Source organism: Euleptes europaea, chromosome 6, assembly GCF_029931775.1.
Source record: "Euleptes europaea isolate rEulEur1 chromosome 6, rEulEur1.hap1, whole genome shotgun sequence".
NCBI classification, from domain to species: domain Eukaryota; kingdom Metazoa; phylum Chordata; class Lepidosauria; order Squamata; family Sphaerodactylidae; genus Euleptes; species Euleptes europaea.
In genome coordinates, this window is record NC_079317.1 from 33,071,967 (window position 1) to 33,094,871 (window position 22,905).

Below are 22,905 nucleotides of genomic sequence, written 5' to 3' on the forward strand. Positions count from 1 at the left end.
TAAACAATACTTACTTTGCAAAAGCCCATCAACGTGTATTCCCCATCCACCCTACTCCAACCCACACAAATATGTACCACCATGAGAGACCCCAACAGTGTCCCATCCCAGCCCATTTCTCTCTCCTTTCAGTGATCCCAATCACAGCTACCCTCAGATGCTGCTCAGTTACTCTAACCAACCGAATATGTCTCTTGGGTGCAGGCTGTTGATTGACGATTCCCTGGGGTTGTCCTTCCCGTCCCCCAATTTCCAGATTTCTTTAAAGCAGATGGACTGGTGGCTCTCAGGAAAGACACACAGAACAAGAGAGATTGGACTAACAGAAAGAATGCGTAGCTCACCTGTGATACTCAGAAGGCTGGGGAGAAGCTTGCCTAATAGTAGAACACATGGTGACTGCTTGCGACAGATATTTTGGAAGGAAGGGAAGCATGTTGACAGAATTTAGCATGTCCTATGTGTGTGTGTGGTGTGTGGGATGCCTGCAGTGCTCATTGATAGGCTTGCACAGCCCAGGCCTCTATCAAGAACACTTTCAATTTACGGAGCAAGAGGTGTCTTCTTCCGTATAATAATAATGAAAAAAATTGCTTTGTTCTTTTAATTACCTCAGGTTTCATACAAGAGTAGTTAATATATCTGCAGAGTTGTTTAGAAGGATGCTTTCATCTCTTGCAGCAGCTTCTCTGCTTCGCTTGGGGCCACTCTTATTAATATGATTATATAGCCCACAGAAGTTTCACATTCCTGGATTCACTGTTCAACCAATAGCCAATTGTTGGTTCCAGAAATACAGGACACTTAATTAGGAATGATCCTGCAAGGGAACAAACAGCTTGGTTTGCTCTCATGTTGAAAAATGATTCCCTGAAGGATTTTCATAGAAAGGTTCCAAGGCACCCTTCAGGGAAGCTTCCAGCATGGGGTACCATGCAATAGAAATGAGATTAGCATGGTAGACTCACCAAGTCTTTTCAGAGCTTGTGATTCTGTTAAACTATGAACTGGTGATAGCTGTTGGAAAATAATGGAAGTGACTATGAAAGGAGCATTGTTGTCCATGGTGTGTATACTCAGCCCACCAATGCCTCTGGTAAACAGGTTCTACAAACTTTTGTAGTGTTTCAAAAATGGCAGAACTCATGCACCCAGAGTTAACAGTGGGACAAAAGAAAAACAACCATGTATCTCCAGCCTGGAATTCACTGAACTGGAGTTAGTCCAACCACTTGCAAAATGGACCCCTACAGTACTTTAATTGTGTCAATTTAGCATTGTATAGTTATTCAATCAGTTGGGGGTTAAGTAGATGAGTTACTGCAAGACACTGCCCTCAATATGCTGATTTTGTTTCCTTTCTCCTTCAGTGGTGAAAATAAATAAAAGTTAGAGTCACTTCAGACATTCACTCTCTTCTATGGAGGTGCTCATTTTCACATTGTTTTTATAGAAGTTTTCTCATATGTGATTTTTTTTTAAATTGTTATGCAGATGTCCATCAACCTTTGCTTGTCCCTCATGGTACTCTTTCTGGAGTTGTTTGTGTGGGAGTGATTGGGTTCCTATGGTTAATACTGTGTATTTTTTCACCTACAAGGATTTTGTTAGAACATGGGAAGTTTAAATAAGGTGCCGTACTCTGAGCGAGTGTGTCAATGTGGTTCTGGTCAAACAGACACAAACTGTGTTCAGTTGCAGCCTGCTTAATGTGGCAAGAGAGAGATAAAACCTTTTATTTGGGACTCTAGGTGTGAATTGGATAATTTCAGGTCTCTTTTAGCAGGGGTGGATTTTAATATTACTTTGACAGTTGCCAAGTTTTGTTTTCCAGTTGATTAAGATTAAAATTATTAATTTTAGTTAGTTTATACAGCAGTACAGCCTCTAGGGACACTCGTCTGTTTAAAAGAAGAAGAAGACGTAGGAAGGGAGCATAACAGGCAACAGTAGTGTGTGGGTGGGGGAGTAAAACTATGCAACCTATGGAGAAAGGAAATCAGAGCACAAACAAATAATTGTGTCAGAAATATCCATAAGGAAACGGTGCATAAAGGATACTAACTGCATTGTAAGTAAATGTATAAAGTGACTCTTAGAAAAGTATCTCACCATATATTGCAAGGCACGTCAGAAACATTATTACCTTTCCTCCAATTTGATATATAGGAGGATAAGTAGAGGAGGGCAAAAAACAAAAAAAAAGCATTGTTAATGGCAGGAATTGAAATAGGTCTCCATTTTTGAGCTCTGCTGCTCTCCCTGGTAAAATGTATTGTAAAAAGAGGAACCTTATTATCAACCCTCTTCTGAAAGTACTGGTGAAATATATCAGTATTTTTATTATTCCACAAAAACATTTTGCAAATATTAAAAAAAAACTTATTAAAATAACAGAATGAACTTTAAATTGACATTAGCAAGAAACAAAACAAAACAAACCCAAATGGTACAGTTTGAGGTGAATCACGTGGTGACGGGTGAACCTCCCTTGCAAAAACTGGGAAGGGCCTGTCAATTTATGAACAATTGGAGAATAAGGAAGAAAAAATCTTTTCCCAAGAGTCTTCCAATGGTACTCCCTAACTGCCTTCCCAAGATCCACACAGGCCACTTACTGGGGCTTGATGCTGCTGTGAGGATGGTAGTGTGGGAAGGGATATCTGCCTCTGTCTTATTTCTTTCCCCTGTTTCCTCCCCCCGCTTCTGCTGCAACAGCCTTCAAGGGGCAAGCAAGTTTGAGAAACTTAAGAAAGACTACATTTCCCTGTCTCTCTGGCCCCTTGACTTGAACACTATGATAACTTCCTTCTCTCTACCTTGGAGCCCTGAATACTGCTGAACTTAGAGTTGCCAACCTCTAGATGAGGGCTGGAGTTTGCCCAAAACTATAACTAATCTCCAGATGACAGAGATCAGGTCCCCTGAAAAAAAATGGTATTGTCAGAAGGCAGACTCTATGGTATATCATAGATTATAGGAGAAATTGAAGTCCCTATATAGGAACTGCCCCCAAATCTCCAGGAATTTCCCAAACCAGCACTGGCAGCTTTAGCTAAGCCCTCCTTCCTTCCTTCTCTCCATGCTGCAACCACTGTATTTCTTGGGAAGGGAAAGGGAAAGGAGAGTGTGTGAGAGAGTCTTCCATCCCTCCACTCCATTGGAGATAGGAGAGTCCTCAGGGCTATGATGTATACAACGATATTGAATATGACTATTATAAGTCATAAATAATTGTATATTGATTTTAGAGTCTACAATCTTTGGCTGGATCGCTAATTGTGAGCTGATCTATACATGCAACAGAACTGCATGATGCAACTCTTACTGGATGCATTACTTCATACTACAAGTGCAGAGATATTCCAACATGGTTCGGTTTTCACACTCACACACACATGCACATAGATAAGCCTGCCCACAGAAAAAAAACACCCCAAGAAGAAGAAAAATAAGGTAATAGAGTTCCTGATGTGCCAGTTTTCAATGTTCAGAGATTCCTCCCCCCATACATCAAGTATGAAGTTTTGCAGTCCAGCAAGAGTTGCAACATGTGATTCCGCTGATGTGTGTAGATTTCTAATGTGTTTGAGAAGAAAATTAGAAAGGTACGTACTTGTTTATTTGTAAAAACCTTATCTCCACTTAACAATTCTAATTACTATCCTCCCCTAATCCTACATTTTGAACAGGCACAATTCTGACAAGCCATGAAGTTTCATTGTCCTTTGGACATTGCCTGTCACTGAAGACAGATTCTTACCCATCCCATCCCCACAAAATAATATACATTAAACAAAACAGTCAATGAAGCAGAGAAAGAATTTTAGAGAGTAGCCATCCTGAAAATGTCAAAAAATAAACATGGATAAAATGAATAAAGTTAAATTTCCACATTGCATGTGAACCTGACAGTCCTTTATTGGACTGATGAGAATGTTTAAAGAAAGTGGAGCTTTAGGATCATCCACCAAATCAGGGATAAAATGAACATCTGTCCCTAATATAGTAGAAGCAAATAAGAACATAAGATGATGCCTGCAGTGGCAATCCAGAACAAATGTTGCCTGCAGAGGCAATCCAGAAGCCCCATGCTACTTTGGGCAGAATTTAGGCTGGCACCATGCACTATTTCTCCTTACGCACAAATGTATCCAATACAAACAATGAGAGAGCTGGATTACGTACATCAAATGTGTCATTCTTTAAGCTGTGGAATCCCAACTACTAAACTATGGAAAGTTTATTTATTTATTCATTTCTTTATGTTTGTTTGTTTGTTTGTTTGTTTGTTTTGCTGTGGGATAGTCATCCAGAAAGCAGAGGTTGATGGATTTCCCAGAATCACACCAGGAGCCAAAGTGTGTACATTATTCTTCTGTCTCTCTATACAGGACCCTACATTCTGCATGCAAACTGTGCCTCAGTCCTCAAAGATACCTTTCACTGATGGAAGCCAAGTCAATAGGCAACTGTATCTCCTCCTAATGAACCACATGTCTTTTTTTGGTGTTTGATTTTGAGCCATGATTCAGCAGAAAGCTTTCTGGTGCACCTCCTACTTAAGAGGTCACCCTAGACCTATGAGGTAAACCGAGGTTTCTGAGAAGTACTCAAACATATATATATATATAAAAGTGAAGAATGTATGAGAAGCAGGAAGATTTCCAGTGGTTTGATACAGACACTGGTTCCCCAAATGTAAGATGAACATTCACAGGTCATAGGGATATTACACAGAGGTCCAGCAAGACTTCTGTATGTGCATTCCCCAAAGAACACATCAAGCAGACAGTGGAACTGTTATTTTGAAGCAACAAATCTAAAAAACCTCCATGCTCTTAAAACTGCATGGAAGTAGCTCGGGGACAAATGTACACACAAAAAAGTAATAACTCACTAGACTAGGTGGCACTTTTCGGACTGAAACATGAAATAACTGAGCCAGTAACTCTGGTAGGTAGCTTGTCTGTATTATTATCATCAATACCAGAGAACTAGAAAGTAGCTCATATAATGCCAATCTCATTAAAAAAAACTGGGTAAACTGCAAGCCAGTGAATCTTGGAAAACTGGTGCAAAGTCACAAGCAGAATATACAAACAGTCTATATACAAATATATACTATATACAAATATATACTAAATATACAAACAGTCCACATGAGGAAGGAAGAGAAACCATGCCTCAAAAGTCTGATAGAATTTTGGATGAAATCAGTAAATGATTCGAAGTGTTCTAGTTGATAATTTGGAGTTCCGCTAGTATTGGGAATCTAGCCAGAGTGTAACACGAACACAGCAAAATAGGTCTGTGCTGCTCTGCTCATCATTACCAAATGAGATGTAGTGGTACTGCACAAAATTGCCTTGTAGCTTAGAATTTTATCGGGTAGGGTCATAAACAGAGGATGACCCTGGCTGAACATTATCCAAATGGATTATTGGCACTACAAATCCTACAATGTTAATGCAGCCTCATCTACATCTATATTTATAAAACAATTTCAAAAATTCTGTCACACTCTAGTGTGACCAAGAAACAAAAACACACATTGGACATAGGGGCTTGCATCTCTGGGGACAGGGAAAAAATGGCCTCATGCTAACGCTGCCCCTTTGCTTTTTTTCCACAGAAATGAATGGAATCCATTCACTTATATGGAAGAATGTAAAGCGCCACCCTTGCAATGAGGACAAAATTTCTGACAATTAGTGGCTTGGACCTAACAGATAGGGATGCCAAAGAAAGTAAGGGTCAAGTCCTTTGTGTGCACATAAACTGCCCATCATAATGATGGGGATTTTGCTAGCATGCATTAACAGCAGTCATCGTGGGATTGAGACAGCCTTGTCCTATTTGCCAAGAATAAAAGACTGCTTTGTTATAACAGCACAAAGCACAGTGTACACCAGCCCAAATGTACATATCTGTAGGGATCAGATAAAAGAGAGTTAAAGCAGACTTTGAAAGAGACTTGAAGGATCTCATAATAGTTCTAACAATAGTGGGTAACAAAATGACAAATGCAACTGGGCTGTTGGTTGAAGTATAGATATTTTGTTTCCAATGGCTTATGTTCAAGAAGGCAAGAGTGAAACAGCCTTCATTAATAATTAGGCATTCCTCCTATTCAACTATTTCTTTAAAAACTAGGAGTCCAACTCTGTTTCATCTGGAAGTGCATTCCAAAACGTTAAATGTCGTTCAGGTGAGGGAGCAAGGGATCATTCCTGTGTCTCTCAAGTGATCCAAAATAAAAGTATAGTGTAAGGAAAATTATGGCTCCTAGAAGCTGTAAGACTTCTTCTTAAAAGAATAGAGAACTCAGTTGCTGGTCTTATTTAAGGATTGCCAAGACAGAAAGGTTCTGGAAAGGGAGCATAATTATGCACAGAAAAGCCCAGGGAGAGAAAAGATTTTCCCAGCCCTTGACTGTGATTAGTGAACGCCCTTAGGCATGAGGATTATTACTTTCTACTAGTGTAAACATTCCCAAAGGCAGCTTTTTCAGTCCGTAAATTGCATAAAGTGAACAGAGTTAACATTCATGACAGCAAGCAAAATAAATAGCCTATATATTTGCTTATATCCACATGTATGAGTCTGGATAGCTGCGTTCAAAAACAAACAAAACATAAAAGTATTAATTTAAATTAATCTTACAAGGTGTTTACACAGCATTTAACAATCAATTAGTTTACATATGCAAGGTAAAGCTCATTTGTCATGTGGTAGATGAAGCCAAAATGACTGCTATATTCACCAGTTTTCAGAAGCAAGGTTATTTAAACATACCTTACCTATTAAAAGTGAATGTATTTATATTTTATGAGGAAAAGAGGTTTTGGTATTCTCAAACTGGCTGTTTCGGTGAGCACATCACCTGGCAGAGCAGTTGGCTCTGAGAAGCAACAGGTGGAGTTACAAAAGGGCAGAGTCACGAATCGGGGTAGGGGAAGCTTTTCTGTGGTGGCTTTGATTAGTAGGTCATTCCATTTTTGAAGTCCTCATAAGGAAGAAAGCAGCAGTAGTGCAGGTTCATAATGAAAAACCAAAGCAAAGAAATAAGGAGATCTGGAAAAAGTACGGCTATTTCAACGCACAGGACTAAAATGAGTACATCACACGCAAAAGAGAAAAAAAGAGACCAAAAAGGCAAATCAAAGACCGGAGACACTATCCCCTGGAAAGTTCTTCTGCACAAGCCTCTTCAGACGCCATTCATTTAAATGGGGTTTGTGCAGGACAACTTCCAAGTGGATTGTGCCCCTTACAGAATCAGAGTAATGACATCATGGAAATGGTTAAATCAATTAACAGGACATAAAGGAGAAAAAAAAAGGGAGCGGGTAAAGCAGCTGCAGAAAATAGTCTCCATTCCTACTGTAATTAAATGCAACAAGAATATTACAGATAAGATTGAAATGTAATTAAGGAAATAATAAAAGAAAGAAAAGAAAGGGGGAAAGAGCAAAGGAAAAGGGAGATGAAAGTGACGTTAAATCACAAAATCGTATTGTTAAATCATATCAGAGGAGGGGGGAAGAGAAAATTATTAAGTGGAAATGAAGATATTGCAATGAGGCTAAGTTACAGTAAATTTACCATCACTGTGATTGCTTTCCAGTTACTGCACAATGTTAGGGTTACAAATGCTTTGGCGCTCCCACCCTGCGTCCCTGTTAGACACCCTGTGTCTAACAACTGGCTCATGTTGACTGCCCAGCTTTGATACACTAGATAGAAGTCTTCCCAGCATTCTCTCTCCTCCCCCATTACCTGCCGCAGGTTGCGGGTCACTTTAACTTCATGCCAGATGTTGTCGTTAAATTTGCCACGATCACTGACTGGCTCCACAATGGCCTCGAAGGCTCCCGACCCCAGGTTAATGATCAACGAGACCGCGCCGTCTTTCAGAGCCAAGTTGACATAATCGGCTGACTTGCCCGTGTGCAGGATAAGCCCGTTGCGCTGCCATGTCTTGAAGGACAGGGTGATCTCATCACTGCTGCTTTGGATGGGGTTCTGGGAGAGGTCATAGCACAGGTATTCAGACCCACGGAACGTGGCTACATTCTCCTCTCTCGCTGCAGGAAGACAAAAAAGAAGCCAAGAGGGTCAAGTCTCATTTCAAGCAAAGAATGAAACTCTTCAAAACTCTTGAGACGATTGTATGCATTCTTAAGTTGTTGCACTGAAGCAGCCAACAGGAGATGTGATGCATGCTTGGCACTGAATGTACATAGGGACATCTAAAATGCCTGCTTCGGTTGATTTCCAGTAACGTTAAAAATCACCTTGATCAACTACAGTAACTGATTACAGTGACCAACTCAGTTATTGCAATTGTTGTTACCCACACTTAGCTGTTTTAGCAACTGGATGTCAAAGCTCTAGAGATCAGAGATAACATTCAATAAACTCAGATCTCCAGACGACAATATTAGGAACTTTCCCGCACTAAGAATTCCAAGTCTCTCTCGGGGACATCCCTTCTTCACTTTAGCTACCAAAGAGTATATGGGAAAGAGGAAGATTTATCAGTGGTTAGTCTTACTGTGATTGCCTGTGCACTCGTCTAACAGATAACTTAATTTGACTAATTAACATCTTCTGACAAATTGCTCTTCAGCCACTATGGTTTTCTAAAATTGGCTAATAAGTAAAATCAATTATCTTGATGGATTTTCACCCTGGTTTTCATTCACTAGTTAAAAAGTATAAGCCACACAAGTCCCTGCTACACTATGGGATAAAGAAAGTGGCCAGAGGAGAGAAAAAGAGGTACAGTCAAAGGTATGACAGGTAAGCTGAAGAAAGGACAGTCTGGGAGTAGCACAGGAGTACTAGCCAAGATCATCAAGGACATACCCGTATGCAATGGATTTTGTACAGGAACCCATCCAGTCCACACTACAGTTCTTAGCTGATCCCACTCATAGAGAAATGCTTCACATATTTGCATCGAGCGCTTTAAAGTTTAAATCCCTCTCTTCCTTCTCCGTTATAGGCTATGGGGAATCTTTCTGGGGCTCGGGGGGGGGGGGTCCTCAGATGCCCTAGCAACCTCTGCAGAAACTCCATGGAAACCATAGAGTTTTGGCAGAGATTGATAGAGGGTCTGGGTCGCTTCCAAGTAAACCCGGAAGTGATGTAGGCATGGTGCGCGTGCCGCACGCTGCTAAAAAGCTCCCGTCGATGGAGCTACAGGACCTGGTAAACCTAGTTGCAAAAAGGAACTCAGGGTGAAGAGGTACACTGCACATTGTAATCAGTATTAACAACATCCAGCTACTCTCCTCAGAAGAATTGCTGACTACTACCACACTCTTAAGCCAGCAGAGTAAAGAGCTTTACAGCCCTCCCCACTAGCCCCTAGCCTTCTCTTCTTTGCCACGGCAGTTTCCTGGCCTACTAGTTTCTGATCCGAAGGGAAGAAATGCGTAACAATCAAGTCAGACACACATTGTATATACCTGCAGGTACTTCTGATCAAACAGCGAAAGTCTGAGGTCAGATGTCAAATGGAGTCATTATTATAAAGCCATTTCCTCACAACCAAAGATTTGTGAAGCATTCAATACACATTTAAAATGGCTGGGATGAGGGTGAGGCAAATGTGAGCGCAATACGAGGTATATTAATAGGGCTTGCCACTTGTGCCATTTACACAGGTTCTAAATGAGTTACTGAATGCAATAGTTTAAACAAAAGGTAGAACATGAATCTAAATATTAATTCAAGGAAACCATCACAGAAAACAAAGGATGGAAGTATTATTTCACAATTACAACTAAAAGCCCATCCTGCAGTTGCTATTCCACTGCAAGGATTATTTCCAAACTCTCCCTCAAAACTGGTAACATGATTACGTGAAGGGTATAAAACATACAAGTAAAATGATTTTTAAAGGAGGGGGGAGAAGAAACTGGCTTAAACTATGCTTTCCAAATTATGTATAATTTTATTCCTCCAAGAAGTTCAGGGAGGTATACATGGTTTTGTTCTTCCTTCCTCACAATCTTGTTAGCTTAATTACGATGAGGGAAACTGACTGACCCAAGGTTACTCTGGGAGGTTCGCATTGGGTTGCCAGGCCTGGCCTGGAAACTAGCAGGTGACTGGGGGGAGGGGGCTGGAACGTAGGGGGGCAGCAGTCAGTGAGACATCAATTCTGGAAAAACCTGGAAGTGATGATACACCTCTCTAGGAATTGCCAGAAACTCTATGGTAAAATCATAGAGATAGGGTTGCCAGGTCCCTCTTCACCACTGGCAGGAGGTTTTTGTGGGTGGAACTTGAGGGTGCAGAGTTTGGGGAGGGGAGGGATTTCAATGCTATAGAGTCCAATTGCCAAAGCGACCATTTTCTCCAGGTGAACTGATCTCTATCAGGTCTCTTGGAATCACAACTTCTGTGAGCAGCCAGTCCTGTGGGAGTCATGCAAGTCTCATGGTATCAAAATGCCTGGTGGTTGCTGCTGACCCTGATGAGTCTTTTCTTAAAGGTCAAAACAGCCCTGGAAAGGCCCCTGCATTCTCCCCCTGCCTTTGGCTGACAGAAACCAAGGATTGAAGGCTGGCGATACAGTTGTTATTGCCCAGCAACCTCCACAATGGCCACTGCAGAGGTCGTTTATTTCTTAAAGCTGCATGTGCTGCTTCCCTTATTTGGAGGATTAAAACCTACTATTGTTATTGTTAAGCAATAACAATATTATTACTATTACTATTATTATTATTTTGCAGGAAAATTGGATTAAAATTGGAAAACAGCATATGCTTATCTCTTCCACTGGGAGAATTACCACAGAATCCGGCATGTTTATTTATAAGTAACCCTGAATGGGCTCAACGGCACTTACTTGTGGGTAAATGTGCACATTTTTGCAGCCTTAAAGAACTTAATAGCAGTAAAGCACCCGCAAGTCACCAGGGCTGCACAAAAGATAAAAATACAGGGCAAGACCACACACTGCCCCCCCAAGGAACTCTCTGCCTCCAAACTCTTCAGCCTTTTCCCCAACCATGACAGCCAAAGATCTCTTTAAAAAAACTTTTTATTAGATGATTCAACCCTGCCACCATATGCCCTCACTGTCAGTTGGAACCAACAAGGAAAGTCAACTGAGGCATAGGGTTGTCGATTCGGTTCCATCCGACATGAAAAACAGCTGAATTTTCCCCGATTCGGCGGTTTCTACTTCGGATAGAACCAAAGTAAAAAAAGGCGGGAAAATGACAAGCCGAACTCAGCAAGTTCGGACAGACGCCGGATAAATTCGTACAAGTTTGGTGCCCCCGAAGCAGCATTCTCCCATGGCCAATCGGTGGCCAAGCTGGGTCTTCTTCTGGCCAATCAGTTGTGGTTGAGTGTGTGAGCCCGGCCACTATGCGGCCCGGGGAGAGAAAGAGAAAGTGTCTGTTTGTGTGAGAGAGACATCCCCGTGGGGAAGGGGTGCACATTCATGTCTTTCCACGGCTCTCAGGGGGGCATGTTTGGAGGTAGAGGTCCCAACCTTTCAGTGTAGCTTGAGGGGACCCTTCTTCCAAGAACCCCCAGGTTTCGTAAAGATTGGATCAGGGGGTCCCAAGTTATTGGGTCCCACCCATCCACCCATTGGAATGAATGGGAGCAGGCAATCCTTAATGTGCATCTAGAGAGAGGCAAATCCAAGGCAAAACCTCCCGTGCATAAATGGCCAGAGAGTCTGTGTGTGAGAGAGTCTGCTAGAATCATATTGGATTACTCCTGAGTCCTGACTCCCAGTCCCTGCTCCTGATGGAAGAGAAGACATCCACAGTTTGACCCATTTTCGGGCTTTTCTCTATAACTTTTTTCCTGTGTGTGTAAGGGGGGGGAGATTCTGTGTGTGTGTGTGTGTGTGAGGGGGGAAGCCAAAGGGGGTGGGTTTACCTGTTCTGCTGGGGGGTGGGATTGATTGCCTCTGTGTGGGACTGTGCTTTCTGCTGTTTTCACTGGCTGCCAACTTCGTCTGGAGTTAACTGTGGGTCAGTGAGTCTCTCTCTGGCTGGCTCCTATTGTTTCCAATGGGTTGTGCAGCCGCTCCTGTTGTTTCGGATAGGCTAGCCTGTCATTTGTTTTAGTACATCCCATGTCAGTGAGTCTCTCTCTGTCTGGCCCGTTATTCTCCTTTGTTAGGAATTTGCATCTTCTGGTTGGGGGGGCTGTTCTGTTGGGGGGCTTGATTGCCTCTGTGGAGTGTGATTTGGGGGGGTTACCTGTCCTGGGGGGGCTTGATCTCTTTGCGAGTGTGATTGTTGCTGTGGAAGATTTGAATCCAGCAGCATGAGTATCAATCCTGAAGATATGGAATTTGTGCAGGTTGCACTTACACTAGTAGAGTTATGAGATGCACTTTGGCTGTGTTGAAATGAAAAGATACGTTACCCATGCTAGTTATGCTGTTTACTTATGCTTTGAGCATTGTTGGATGCGCTTTCGGCGTAGTTACATCGGATGGGGGGGAACCCATAACTCGGGACCCCCTGACCCAATCTTCACAAAACTTGGAGGTTCTTGCAAGTTGGGTCCCTCCAAGCTACACTGAAGGTTTGGGACCTCTACCTCCAAAAATGCCCCCCGGAGCCGCAGAAAGGAGCAAATGTGTTTTTAATGGCTTTATTCCAATGGGCAGATGGTGGGGACCCCTTCTGGGCCCCATAACTCTGAACCCCCTGACCCAATCTTAACAAAACTTGGGGTTCTTGCAAGAAGGGTCCCTCCAAGCTACACTGAAAGTTTGGGACCTCTACCTCCAAACATGGCCCCCCGGAGTCACGGAAAGGAGCAAATGTGTTTTTAATGGCTTTATTCCAATGGGCAGATGGGGGGGACTCCTTCCGGGCCCCATAACTCCAGACCTCCTGACCCAATTTTCACAAAACTTGGGGGTTCTTGCAAGAAGGGTCCCTCCAAGCTACATGGAAATTGTGGGACCTCTACCTCCAAACATGTTCCCCCCGGAACCGCGGAAAGGCGTGAATGTGTTTTTAATGGCTTTAAATGGCCAAATTTATTCGCGAACGCTGAATTTCATACCGAATTCCATGGATCCGAATCAGGGGAGTTCGGACTTTGGCATTTCCCAAATTAAAAACAGGCCAAATTTTGCCGGATCCGAATTTTACCCCAAAAAAAATATTCAACAGCCCTACTGAGACAGTTGCTTCATTTCCCGCTTTCCTAAACCAGTAGGATTTTTCTGAGAGCATCCTGCCTGGCCACTGAGTGGTGGATTTGGTTCTTTTAAAACTTTGCTAGCTGTGATGGTTGTAAGCTTACTTAATTAGAAAATAATGGACATTTATATGTCCAGTATTTTCTCAATTTATTTAATGGACAGAAAGGAAAAATAGTGGACTCTCCAGTTGAAAACTGGACACCTAACAATCCTACATATCCTCTCTAAGTCCTGGAAATCAGATATGAGCTGCAAGTTCCACAGAACAAAATTAACAGGCGCAATGTTTGTGAAATCTCCTAGAGGACCAACAGCTTCTTTCAAATCTATCCAGGTATAAACTGTGTATCTCAAGAGCAAGAGCCCTAAATAGTGGATGATTTATTTTTATGCACTGCTTTTTTCACTGCCCAACATAAAGGAAGACACAATCAATAGCTCTTTCAGACAAAGGTCAGACACCAGGAGACCAGTGCAGTCATATTTCTATATGGTAAGTTCTTATCCTAGAAAGCATCTGCCATTTTCCTGAGATCACAGGGTGGGAAGTGAGCAAGGACTCATTCTCTCCAGTCTAAGGTAGGATATTCCTTTCATTCAGTAGATTATCTAACATAAACCAGACTACAGTATATCCCAAATAATGAGCAGATGTGAACACACCAAGAATTTTGCCAAGGAAAGAGATGTGCAGCTTATTGCTACTGATGAAAGCAAGTATAATTTATTAGGATGCTATATATCTTTTACCAAATCAAATCAGAGAAGAAAGGGCAGAAGAATTTCAATTTATCACATTAAAGAGTTTATGACATTATATAAATACACACTATAGACCTTTGCAGACAGTACACTCTGTACACATAAATGGGAGCCCACCAGCCATTCATTTTGGGAGTACAATTCACATGATCCTGCATTGTGCGAAGGTTTGTATTGGGCAAGGCTTGGATTGCTATATTCTCTTTAAATGCTTACAGGTACTCCATTGCCCTGAACTGGACAGCCCAGGCTAGCTAAATCTCATCAGATCTCAGCAGCTAAGCAAGATCAGTCCTGACTGGTACTTGGATGGGAGACTACCAAGAATGCCCAGGTTTGCTACGCAGAGGCAGGCAATGGCAAATCTTTGTTCATCTCTTGCCCTGAAAAACCATAAGTCAGCTGTAGCTTGTTGGCACTTTCACTACCACAGCTTCCATTCACATTTCCATTCACCCTGTTATGTATGGAAGCTAAACCTACATGTACTGCCCAGGTCACACAATATGGCAATCAGGCATATCATGTTCCCAAAATACGTGGCTCCTGCTCCACTTGAATGGCATCTGAAGAAGACTTATGAAATTCAGGAATGCTGAAAATGAGTGCTGCCACCACCCTTTTGTACTCTACTTTTATTATAAGCAAACAGAGTTTGGAATTTCCATGCACATTCATTTTAGCATGAGTATGAGGAATTAAAACTAATCATGCCAAATCACAGCTTGACTTTTATAATCATTAATGTTTGCAGTTTAATTTAAATGCTGTGAGTCAACGTGGCAGAGTGCTGATCAAGTTCTGGGGAGTGCTGAGTTCAAATCCCCACTCTTTCATGAAGCTCAATAGGTGACATTTGGTCAGCCATTCTCTCCCATTCTAGCCTACCTCATAGGGTTGTTGTGGATATATGAAGAACTGTTAATGCTGCCCTATGCTCACTGGAAGACTTGGATGAAAAAGAGATAAATGAGTAGACAATAATCTAGTATTAGGTATGAGCATCAGAGAACCACTGAAGACATGATTCAGCTTCATTTAACCACTCTAAGTTTGCGCAACTTCCATACATTTCAATGGGAGCTTAATAGTTTGCCTCTAGATGGAGCAGTGTAACAGCATAGAAATCTACCGCTGAAAGTAAAATGAAGTATACAGAAACTACTTTTGAATACAATGTATGCAAACTGGTGATTTGTGTGTGATTTGCAAGTACTAATTTATTGCTCAGTTGACACCATGTAGATGTACGTAAATACAGCTTTGAAAACGGGTTGTTCGGCACATGAAAAAACATTTTCATTTTATGCTTCACTTGCTAATGTTACCATAATCTAAATCCAAATCCTTAATCAGAAAAAATGGAATTGCATTGTTCTGGAAGAGATATAGAGAAGTTTACATTAATACAGTTCTAAATGAATCACTCCAAAGGCCAATACAGAGAAGGAATTGAGGATTTCCAGGTTCACAGAGCAAATTTCAATCAACTGAGCAAAAGCCACAGGAGTAAAAATGTACGGCAAGCTTTTCTAAGGAGGATTGGGCAATAATTCACCTTGACTGCAAATTCTTGGCCTTAGCAGGAGCCCCTGTGCTTTTAAGAATTTTGCAGAATACAGATATACACGGGGGGGGGGGGTAGTTTCCACATTGGGATTCACAATATGCCCCCACTTTATTTAGGAGAAAGACAATAATGCTAGGAAAAGGTGAAAGCAGCAGTAAAAGACGAAGACCCAACATGAGATAGATTGACTCTATAAAAGAAGCCAAGGCCCTCAGTTTGCAAGACCAAGGCTGTTAATGATAGGATGTTTTGGAGGACATGGATTCATTGGATTGCAATGAATTGGAAGCGACTTGATGGCACTTAACACAGAGAGACATGGCTCATGGGGCTCCCAGGGGCAGATCTGTATCTGTCTGAAAACTTTAACCAGTTTTTTATTGGCCAAATTATGTTTTGAACTCATTGTTATTTCCATCCTGGGTGTCTGGGATGGGCTAAACTGCAGCCATGTCACTCAACCTTTCCAAAGTCAGACTCGCTTTAAAAAATGTGACAAGAGATCGACTTGTAATTCTTTACTTATACATTTTCTTTTAATTTTTTTTTATTACTCTGTATATTTTCATGTGTCCTTCCACTTTCCAGGCCCCTTCTCTGTTGCTGCCAACTTCTCTTTGTTTCTCCAAAATAGGGTTACCAGGTCCCTCTTTGCTACCGGTGGGAGGTTTTTGGGGAGGAGCCTGAGTGTTTTGGGGAGGGGAGGGACTTCAATGCCATAGTCCAATTGCCAAAGCACCCATTTTCTCCAGGTGAACTGATCTCTATTGGCTTGAGATCAGTTGTAATAACAGGAGATCTCCAGCTACTACCTGGAGGCAATGGCTCTACTGATGTGACCCAATCCAGCTAAAGTTATGTCAGGTGAAGATGAGCAAGTCAACATGATGTCTGAATAGATTCAAAGAAGATGATTACAACCATTTGGAATGCATTGATACATCACAAATTAGCATTTGGCAATTGCAAGTCCTTTGTTTCTCTTCTTCGTGTAGAGAAGAACTAAGTGTATAGCATGAATAAAACTGCCTTGTATTGAAGCATTTTTGCCTTAGACAGTATCACATGACATTCCTGCAATAAGACTTCTGTGGTTTACAGTGCCATACTAAGCAGAGTTACATTGTCTATTGACTTCAATTGCCTAAGAAGAGTAAGTCTGCTCAGGGTGGCACTCTTATTCTGCAGTCCAGTTCGACTAAGCCAAGGCAGAACACTTTAAATTGTTTTTTTTTTCCTTGTGAGAACTGGAAAATTGTCTCTCAAGGGTAAGTGCTAGAAGTCCAGATTAGCAAAATCTCTGCACAACAGAACATAAAAGCTTATCCTGTCCAGGCTGGAAGAGCAAGACCCAAGTTTATCCTGCATTTGCTCGTTGTCATGCAATGTCTTTCAGCCTTTGACTCACACTTTCTTGCCTCTGGTGCCCTACAGAGGCAGAAGGAAACACCAGATCATCTGATGAAAAAGAAAGCAGCCAGTGTCCAGGAAGGGCAGAAATTTCAGACATCCTCTGATAGTGTTTCACAGTCAACCTATCTAGACAAGCTTCAGCAGAAGCCACATCCAAAGAAACTGAACCTGCTGGTGCTATGACAGCAAAAGGGGATGAATAATGATTATAACATTACCTTTTAACAGCTAGCAGTAAACTCCGTCAACAGCTAAACTGAGCATTACGCGACTCGCCATCAAACTAGCTAATTCTATTTGCTCTGTTCTTCCTCCTGCTTAAGCAACGTCTTTGACATCTTTGAGCAACTGGGAATCTATGCCTTGGGTCCCCTTACTCTTCCTCTTGTCTGACTGAACCAATACAGCATATACTCTCTGAGTCTACTGTGACATCACAGATACTAAGAAATGGCATCATTTGCTCAATGTCACAGGAAGTGAGGCAGAGGAAAAATCTCTACTCCCATGTACAATGACCCATTTCTAACCAGGCAATAGAGGACCATGTCAAATGGGCTGTGTAAAATTCAGGCATGGATTTCAATAAATCATGTGTTTGTTCATTATTATAACAGAAGATGCAGAATTCACAAAATAATACTTTTATTAGGACCAACATATTTTCGTAGCGTAATAATAAAGTGTTTAAACAGTGCCAGTTCACCATGAAGCCTACTCAGTGACCCGGCGGGGGTGGGGGTTTTTAAAGGCGGGAAAAGGCAGGTTTGAAAATGCCGAACCTGCCAAATTTATCCAGCGATCGCCGAACTCATCGAATTCGGCACATTCAGGCCACGGCGTTCTGAATCTTGTCCAAATCCCTTCATGTTTGGCACAACAAAACCCACGATCATCCTGAAGACAGTATCAATTCTGAGGCGCTCCTAGCTTTATTTCCTGATGAGTTATCTATTCCACGGACAAATGGACAGATGGACGGAAGCATCCATTTATTATTATAGATGACTGGAATGAGGGGTGTTTTAATAGACAGTTTAATTTAATTTTATGTTGTTTTTACAGTGAGCCACTTCAAGTCCCCATTGTTGGCAGTGAACGTGGCATACCAATTCTCAAAACCAATCGATCAGTCAGTTGTGAACATACAGTACAGATGCCTATCTGAGCAAGAATGTCTTAGGGGCACATATGAACTAGCACAAATCTGTCAGTCTACAGAGCTTTTAATTCAGTCTGATGAGCATCAGATGGACAGATAGCATATTATTCAAAGTGTCAGGGCAGCACTGGTGAGGTATCATAGCAGTGGAGTTGATAATGCATACACTGCAACCCATGCTATATAATAGCTGGTGAAACAGAAACATTTTTTCATGCTACGGTTCTTCTTACCATAGCTAACATAAGGGTAGGGGGGAATGCATGAGCAAGGAAGTGTAAGGAACACTTATGGTCTGTGCATAGCACATGGTGTATGGCACTTCTTTGTTTGTTCACGCATGCCTTCTCTCCCTATGTTGGGCCAGCACTCCCCCTGCTCACCTCTTTCTTTTTCTTCAGCAGACAGCAAAATATGTCTACGGGGATGAAGCTTAATGAATCAAATCCAATCTGCCGAACACCTTATCTGCCATGCACAGGCCTGTTCCTGAAAGCTGACCTTTACCACTGCATGCCGTCAGAAGGGGAAAAAAAGGCAAATTGCAAAAACAATTAACACAATGCCTGCAGAGGACATTAGCTTGTCATGAGAGTCTATCATCAAATGGAGGGTGGGACTAAGAGAGGAGATCTAATACACAGATGTTTGACAGGTAAATGGCATCCTTTACGCCTGCATCTTCTAGTGGTCTATATGACTGAAGGATGCAGTTTACATCCTACTGAAATTAATGACAATGCTCCCACTGAATGAATAGCTTTGGACTGTATCTGAAGGGTCAAGATTGGCTAAGAAAGTAGAGGAGAAAAGAAAGGCAGCACCACATTTCCCCCCGACTGTGCCCATGTTGTCAACTACAACCAATCCTATCCCACTCCAATCTTCATCATGACATAAGCTCAGGACATAAAGAAATCTAAGATGGGTCTAGGACAGTCAAATCACAAAACAAGAGTCTTTGGTACATCTAGTACCAGTCATTGTGCTTTACTGCAGCAAATTGTTTTCAAAGTAATTGCTACACTGATAACAAGGATCAGAGCTGAAAATACCAGTTACCAAAGTCTTACATTTGGGGGAAAGAAGAGCCATTCAGCTGTTGTCACTCAATTCATGCTAAAGCCTTAACCTTGTGGTTGGTTTCTCAAAGATTTCCATATGGTATGAGTTTAGCCCCACAAGGAAACAGAGCTAAAACAAATGGATAAATATGCTACGGCAGATTGTTCATGGTTCAAATAGTTCTGCATTTTTTTAAAAAAAGATATTAAAATCATAGCTAATTAGGACACTGACATTGACATTTCCACCCCATCTTGTGCTTTTTCCCATTAAGCTGAACAACAGAAGACCTCATATCTTTCACACCAAACAGTTCAAGGTCAAACCAAGATCCCATCACCAGAGAATTGATGCAAGTGAATGCTAAACAGAACCCTCCAATAGCAGGATAAGGCCCACAAAACCAAATGGTGTAGTTCTCCTGCCATCCAGAAGCAGTCCTTCTGTATAAGCCCCATAGAAAGAACTGGGATTGAAGTTCTCTTGTACAGCCAATTCTTTCGGTAGGGTTTGTGCAGGTAGACTTGCTTTCTTTCCTGGTTGTGTAGCTAACACAATACCCAGAAATTAGCTGGAGGTGCTTTTTTTGTTTGACATGGAGAAGTGGTTTGATAAGCTTCAGTTGCTAAATTTCTGTGTCAGGATGCTGCTCTCTGGATCAACACTAATAAACAAGATGGCCATCCCCAAATGCAAGGGCTGGGTGCCTCTTTTTTATTTTTTTTGCAATCATTTTTAATTCTAGATATGAAAGATCACTGAAACCAGATAAGGAGCCTAAAATGAGATGCTAAGACATCTAGTCAGATCACATGAGTATGTTTAAAATGATAACTGAAGCTGCATGGTGGCCCAATCAGTATGGAGTTGGAGCTGTAGGGTTTAGGGTTGCCAACCTCCAGGTGGTAGCTGGAGATCTCCTGCTATTACAACTGATCTCCAGGCAACAGAGATCAGTTTTCCTGAAAAAAATAGCCACTTTGTCAATTGGACTCTAAGACATTGAAATCCCACCCCTTTCCAAACCCCTCCTCATGCTCCACCCCCAAAATCTCCAGGTATTTCCCAAACCAGAGCTGGCAACCCTAGTAGGGTTGGAGGAGGGGGATTAACTCTCCACGCAGTTTTGCAAATCGAACTTGTTATCCTTCTACCATGCTGCTGCTAGCACTCAAAATGTGGGGTGGATGGGCTGTCCTCTTTTAATTTGACAGCATGGACTCGATTAGCATTTTAAAAATACGAGGATTCGTTCACACATCTCCCATTGCCTCATTTAGTTTGACCTCAAGAGAAGGAGAAGAGATACTTTCCTATCTCTGAGAAAAGGGAAATTCTATAATAAATGAAATCATCATCATTCAATTTATCACTCTGGAGGTGGAGTCCAACTACCGGTATTGATTTAGACAAGACAAAAACAAACAAACAAAAATGCCTCCCATGAACATTCATCACAAGTGAAATACAGCTCTGCACTAATAACCCCCAAGTTACAACCTTGCTCTCAATTTGAGGGACAAAAGGGGAAATACACATTTGACCAGTGACATCTGATACCTCTTTGTAAAAAGGGAATAAAAGGTGGGATTTATCAGCATATAGAGTAGGCCTCTCCAATTTTTCGAAGGTTGCAAATCTCTAAAGAAGAAAATGGTCCTGGCATAGGCTTGCCAATTGCCCAGTGGGGGTGGGCAAAAGCTCACCAATCCACCAGGCTACTCATGAGAGCCATCTAGAGGAGGAGGCACATGCGTGACCCATGCACTGTGCCAACGTCACTTCTGGGTAAACGCTCTAGCAATCTCTGCCGAAACTCGTCCTCATCGCTTCTGGGTAAACCCGGAAGTGATACCAGCACATCGTGTGTGGCATGCATGTGCATCATGCACCCCCAGTCATGCCCCCGCAAAGCTCCTGCCGGAGGAGCAAAGCTCCTGCCGGTGGACCTGGCAACCGGCAGCCTCCTGCCTCTTTTCTTCAGTTCCTGTTCAAGCTGCAACCCATCTTGCTGTTTTAATTAGATGTCACTCCAAATGGTGGAATTACTACATTTATACCCAGCCTTTCTCCCCAAAAGCAGCTTACAAAATTCTTCTGGCCTCCATTTTATCCTCACAGAAACTCTCTGAGGGAGGCTAGGCTGAGAGTGTATGACTGGCCCAAGGTCACCCAGTAAGCTTCCAAGGTATTTAAACTCGAGTGTCCCAGTTCCCAGTCTAACATTCTAAGCACTACACAACACCACACTGTGATGGATGTTGTCTATACATAACTTTCAGCATCAACAATAGAGTTCGATTTTGTATTTCATTTGTCCTACTTCTTGGTAAATGCCACCCCCACTTCCCCAGATCTTATACTATCACTGAGTTGTATTTCCAGGTAGGTAATTATTCTGTCACCTCTGCTGCTTTCAGACATCTTAGGCATGATAGTCTTAGCATGCTTTCTTTAACATGAGATACGTAGGTTGGCACAGAGGCTGCTGATGTCTCTCTTAAGCAGGAGAAAGCAGTGCTATCCTCAAGTATCCTACATTACACTGGAGGAAGTTTCTCCTACATAATCAATCTTTCTCCATTTTTTAGCTCTTCTACTGGAGGAAATTGGAGGAAGATAAAAATTAGAGGAAGGCAGCTGCTGCCAAAACAACTTTTTAAAAATCTTCACAGCCAATCAGATCTCCCATGAACAATCAGAAGCCTTGCTGAGCAAAAGCCCAATCTGGCCCTGCCCACATTCTAAAAACAAGTGATGGTACCCAGAAAGGTATCCACGTAGGGTTGCCAGCTCCGGGTTGGGAAATACCTGGTGATTTTGGGGGCAGAGCCTGAGGAGGGTGGGATTTGTGGAGGAGTGGGACTTCAATGCCATAGAGTCCAATTGCCAAACCAGCCATTTTCTCCAGGTGAACTGATCTCTATAGGCTGGAGATCAGTTGTAATAGCAGGAGATCTCCAGCTAGTACCTGGAGGTTGGCAACCCTCTATCCATGGTTGCCATGGGACCCACGAGCACCACATTGGAGCACCCTGCTGTAGACTGATCACCCTGGATGAATCAAACTCTAAATCTTTAATCAAATGAAAGAAGGACTTTATCTGTGCTTTTGTAGTGGCACAAAATTTGACAATTTTATCACAGTTACTTTTGTCCTTTTATCACTTTGTCTTCATAAAATGACAGTATTCTTATTTGAGGCCTTCAAGTCCAAATAAACTCTTTGCATATATAGAATAGCATTATTTATTTTATACTGCATACCTAGAGAAGGGTTTTTTCCAGAACTCATCTCCTTTCTCAAAGTCCTAAATATACCACCATTGATTTAATATGATAGAACACAGGTATCTTGCTGGCTAACCAAAGTGAAGCACTCCAAGACACAAATGAAATTATTTTCGTATCTTGATATGATTTATCTCTGAAAACATTCTATCTCTATTGATTCAATAGACACTTCACGGGATGGAGAGAACATTATTAAAACCCTGCTTGGTTGATACTGCTCAGTGTCAAAAAGGAACAACAAATAGTCATGGGCTGTATGTGGCCTAAGCATTCCATTCTTCTCCAGATGAGACATGGGAGCAACTGCAAGAATGTTAATAGAATTTAAGCCAATACAAAGGAGCACTAAGGGCTATTGCTTCTGTGTAAAACAAATTCCATGCTATGACCTGATAAGCAACTTACAGCCCATTCCTGAGGTTTCTGGGCAAA

General features: G+C 41.9%; 1 protein-coding gene across 3 annotated transcripts in view; it reads right to left on the reverse strand.

The window, feature by feature from the left end:
- The window catches only part of NRXN3 (neurexin 3), a 1,387,810-nt gene that overhangs the window by 1,059,145 nt on the left and 305,760 nt on the right, over positions 1 to 22,905 (reverse strand). For all 3 annotated transcript variants that reach the window (XM_056852141.1, XM_056852140.1, XM_056852139.1), the window contains one exon: positions 7,783 to 8,090. In XM_056852141.1, coding sequence (XP_056708119.1) covers positions 7,783 to 8,090 — 308 coding nt within the window. The remainder of the gene's footprint in view (positions 1 to 7,782; positions 8,091 to 22,905) is intronic.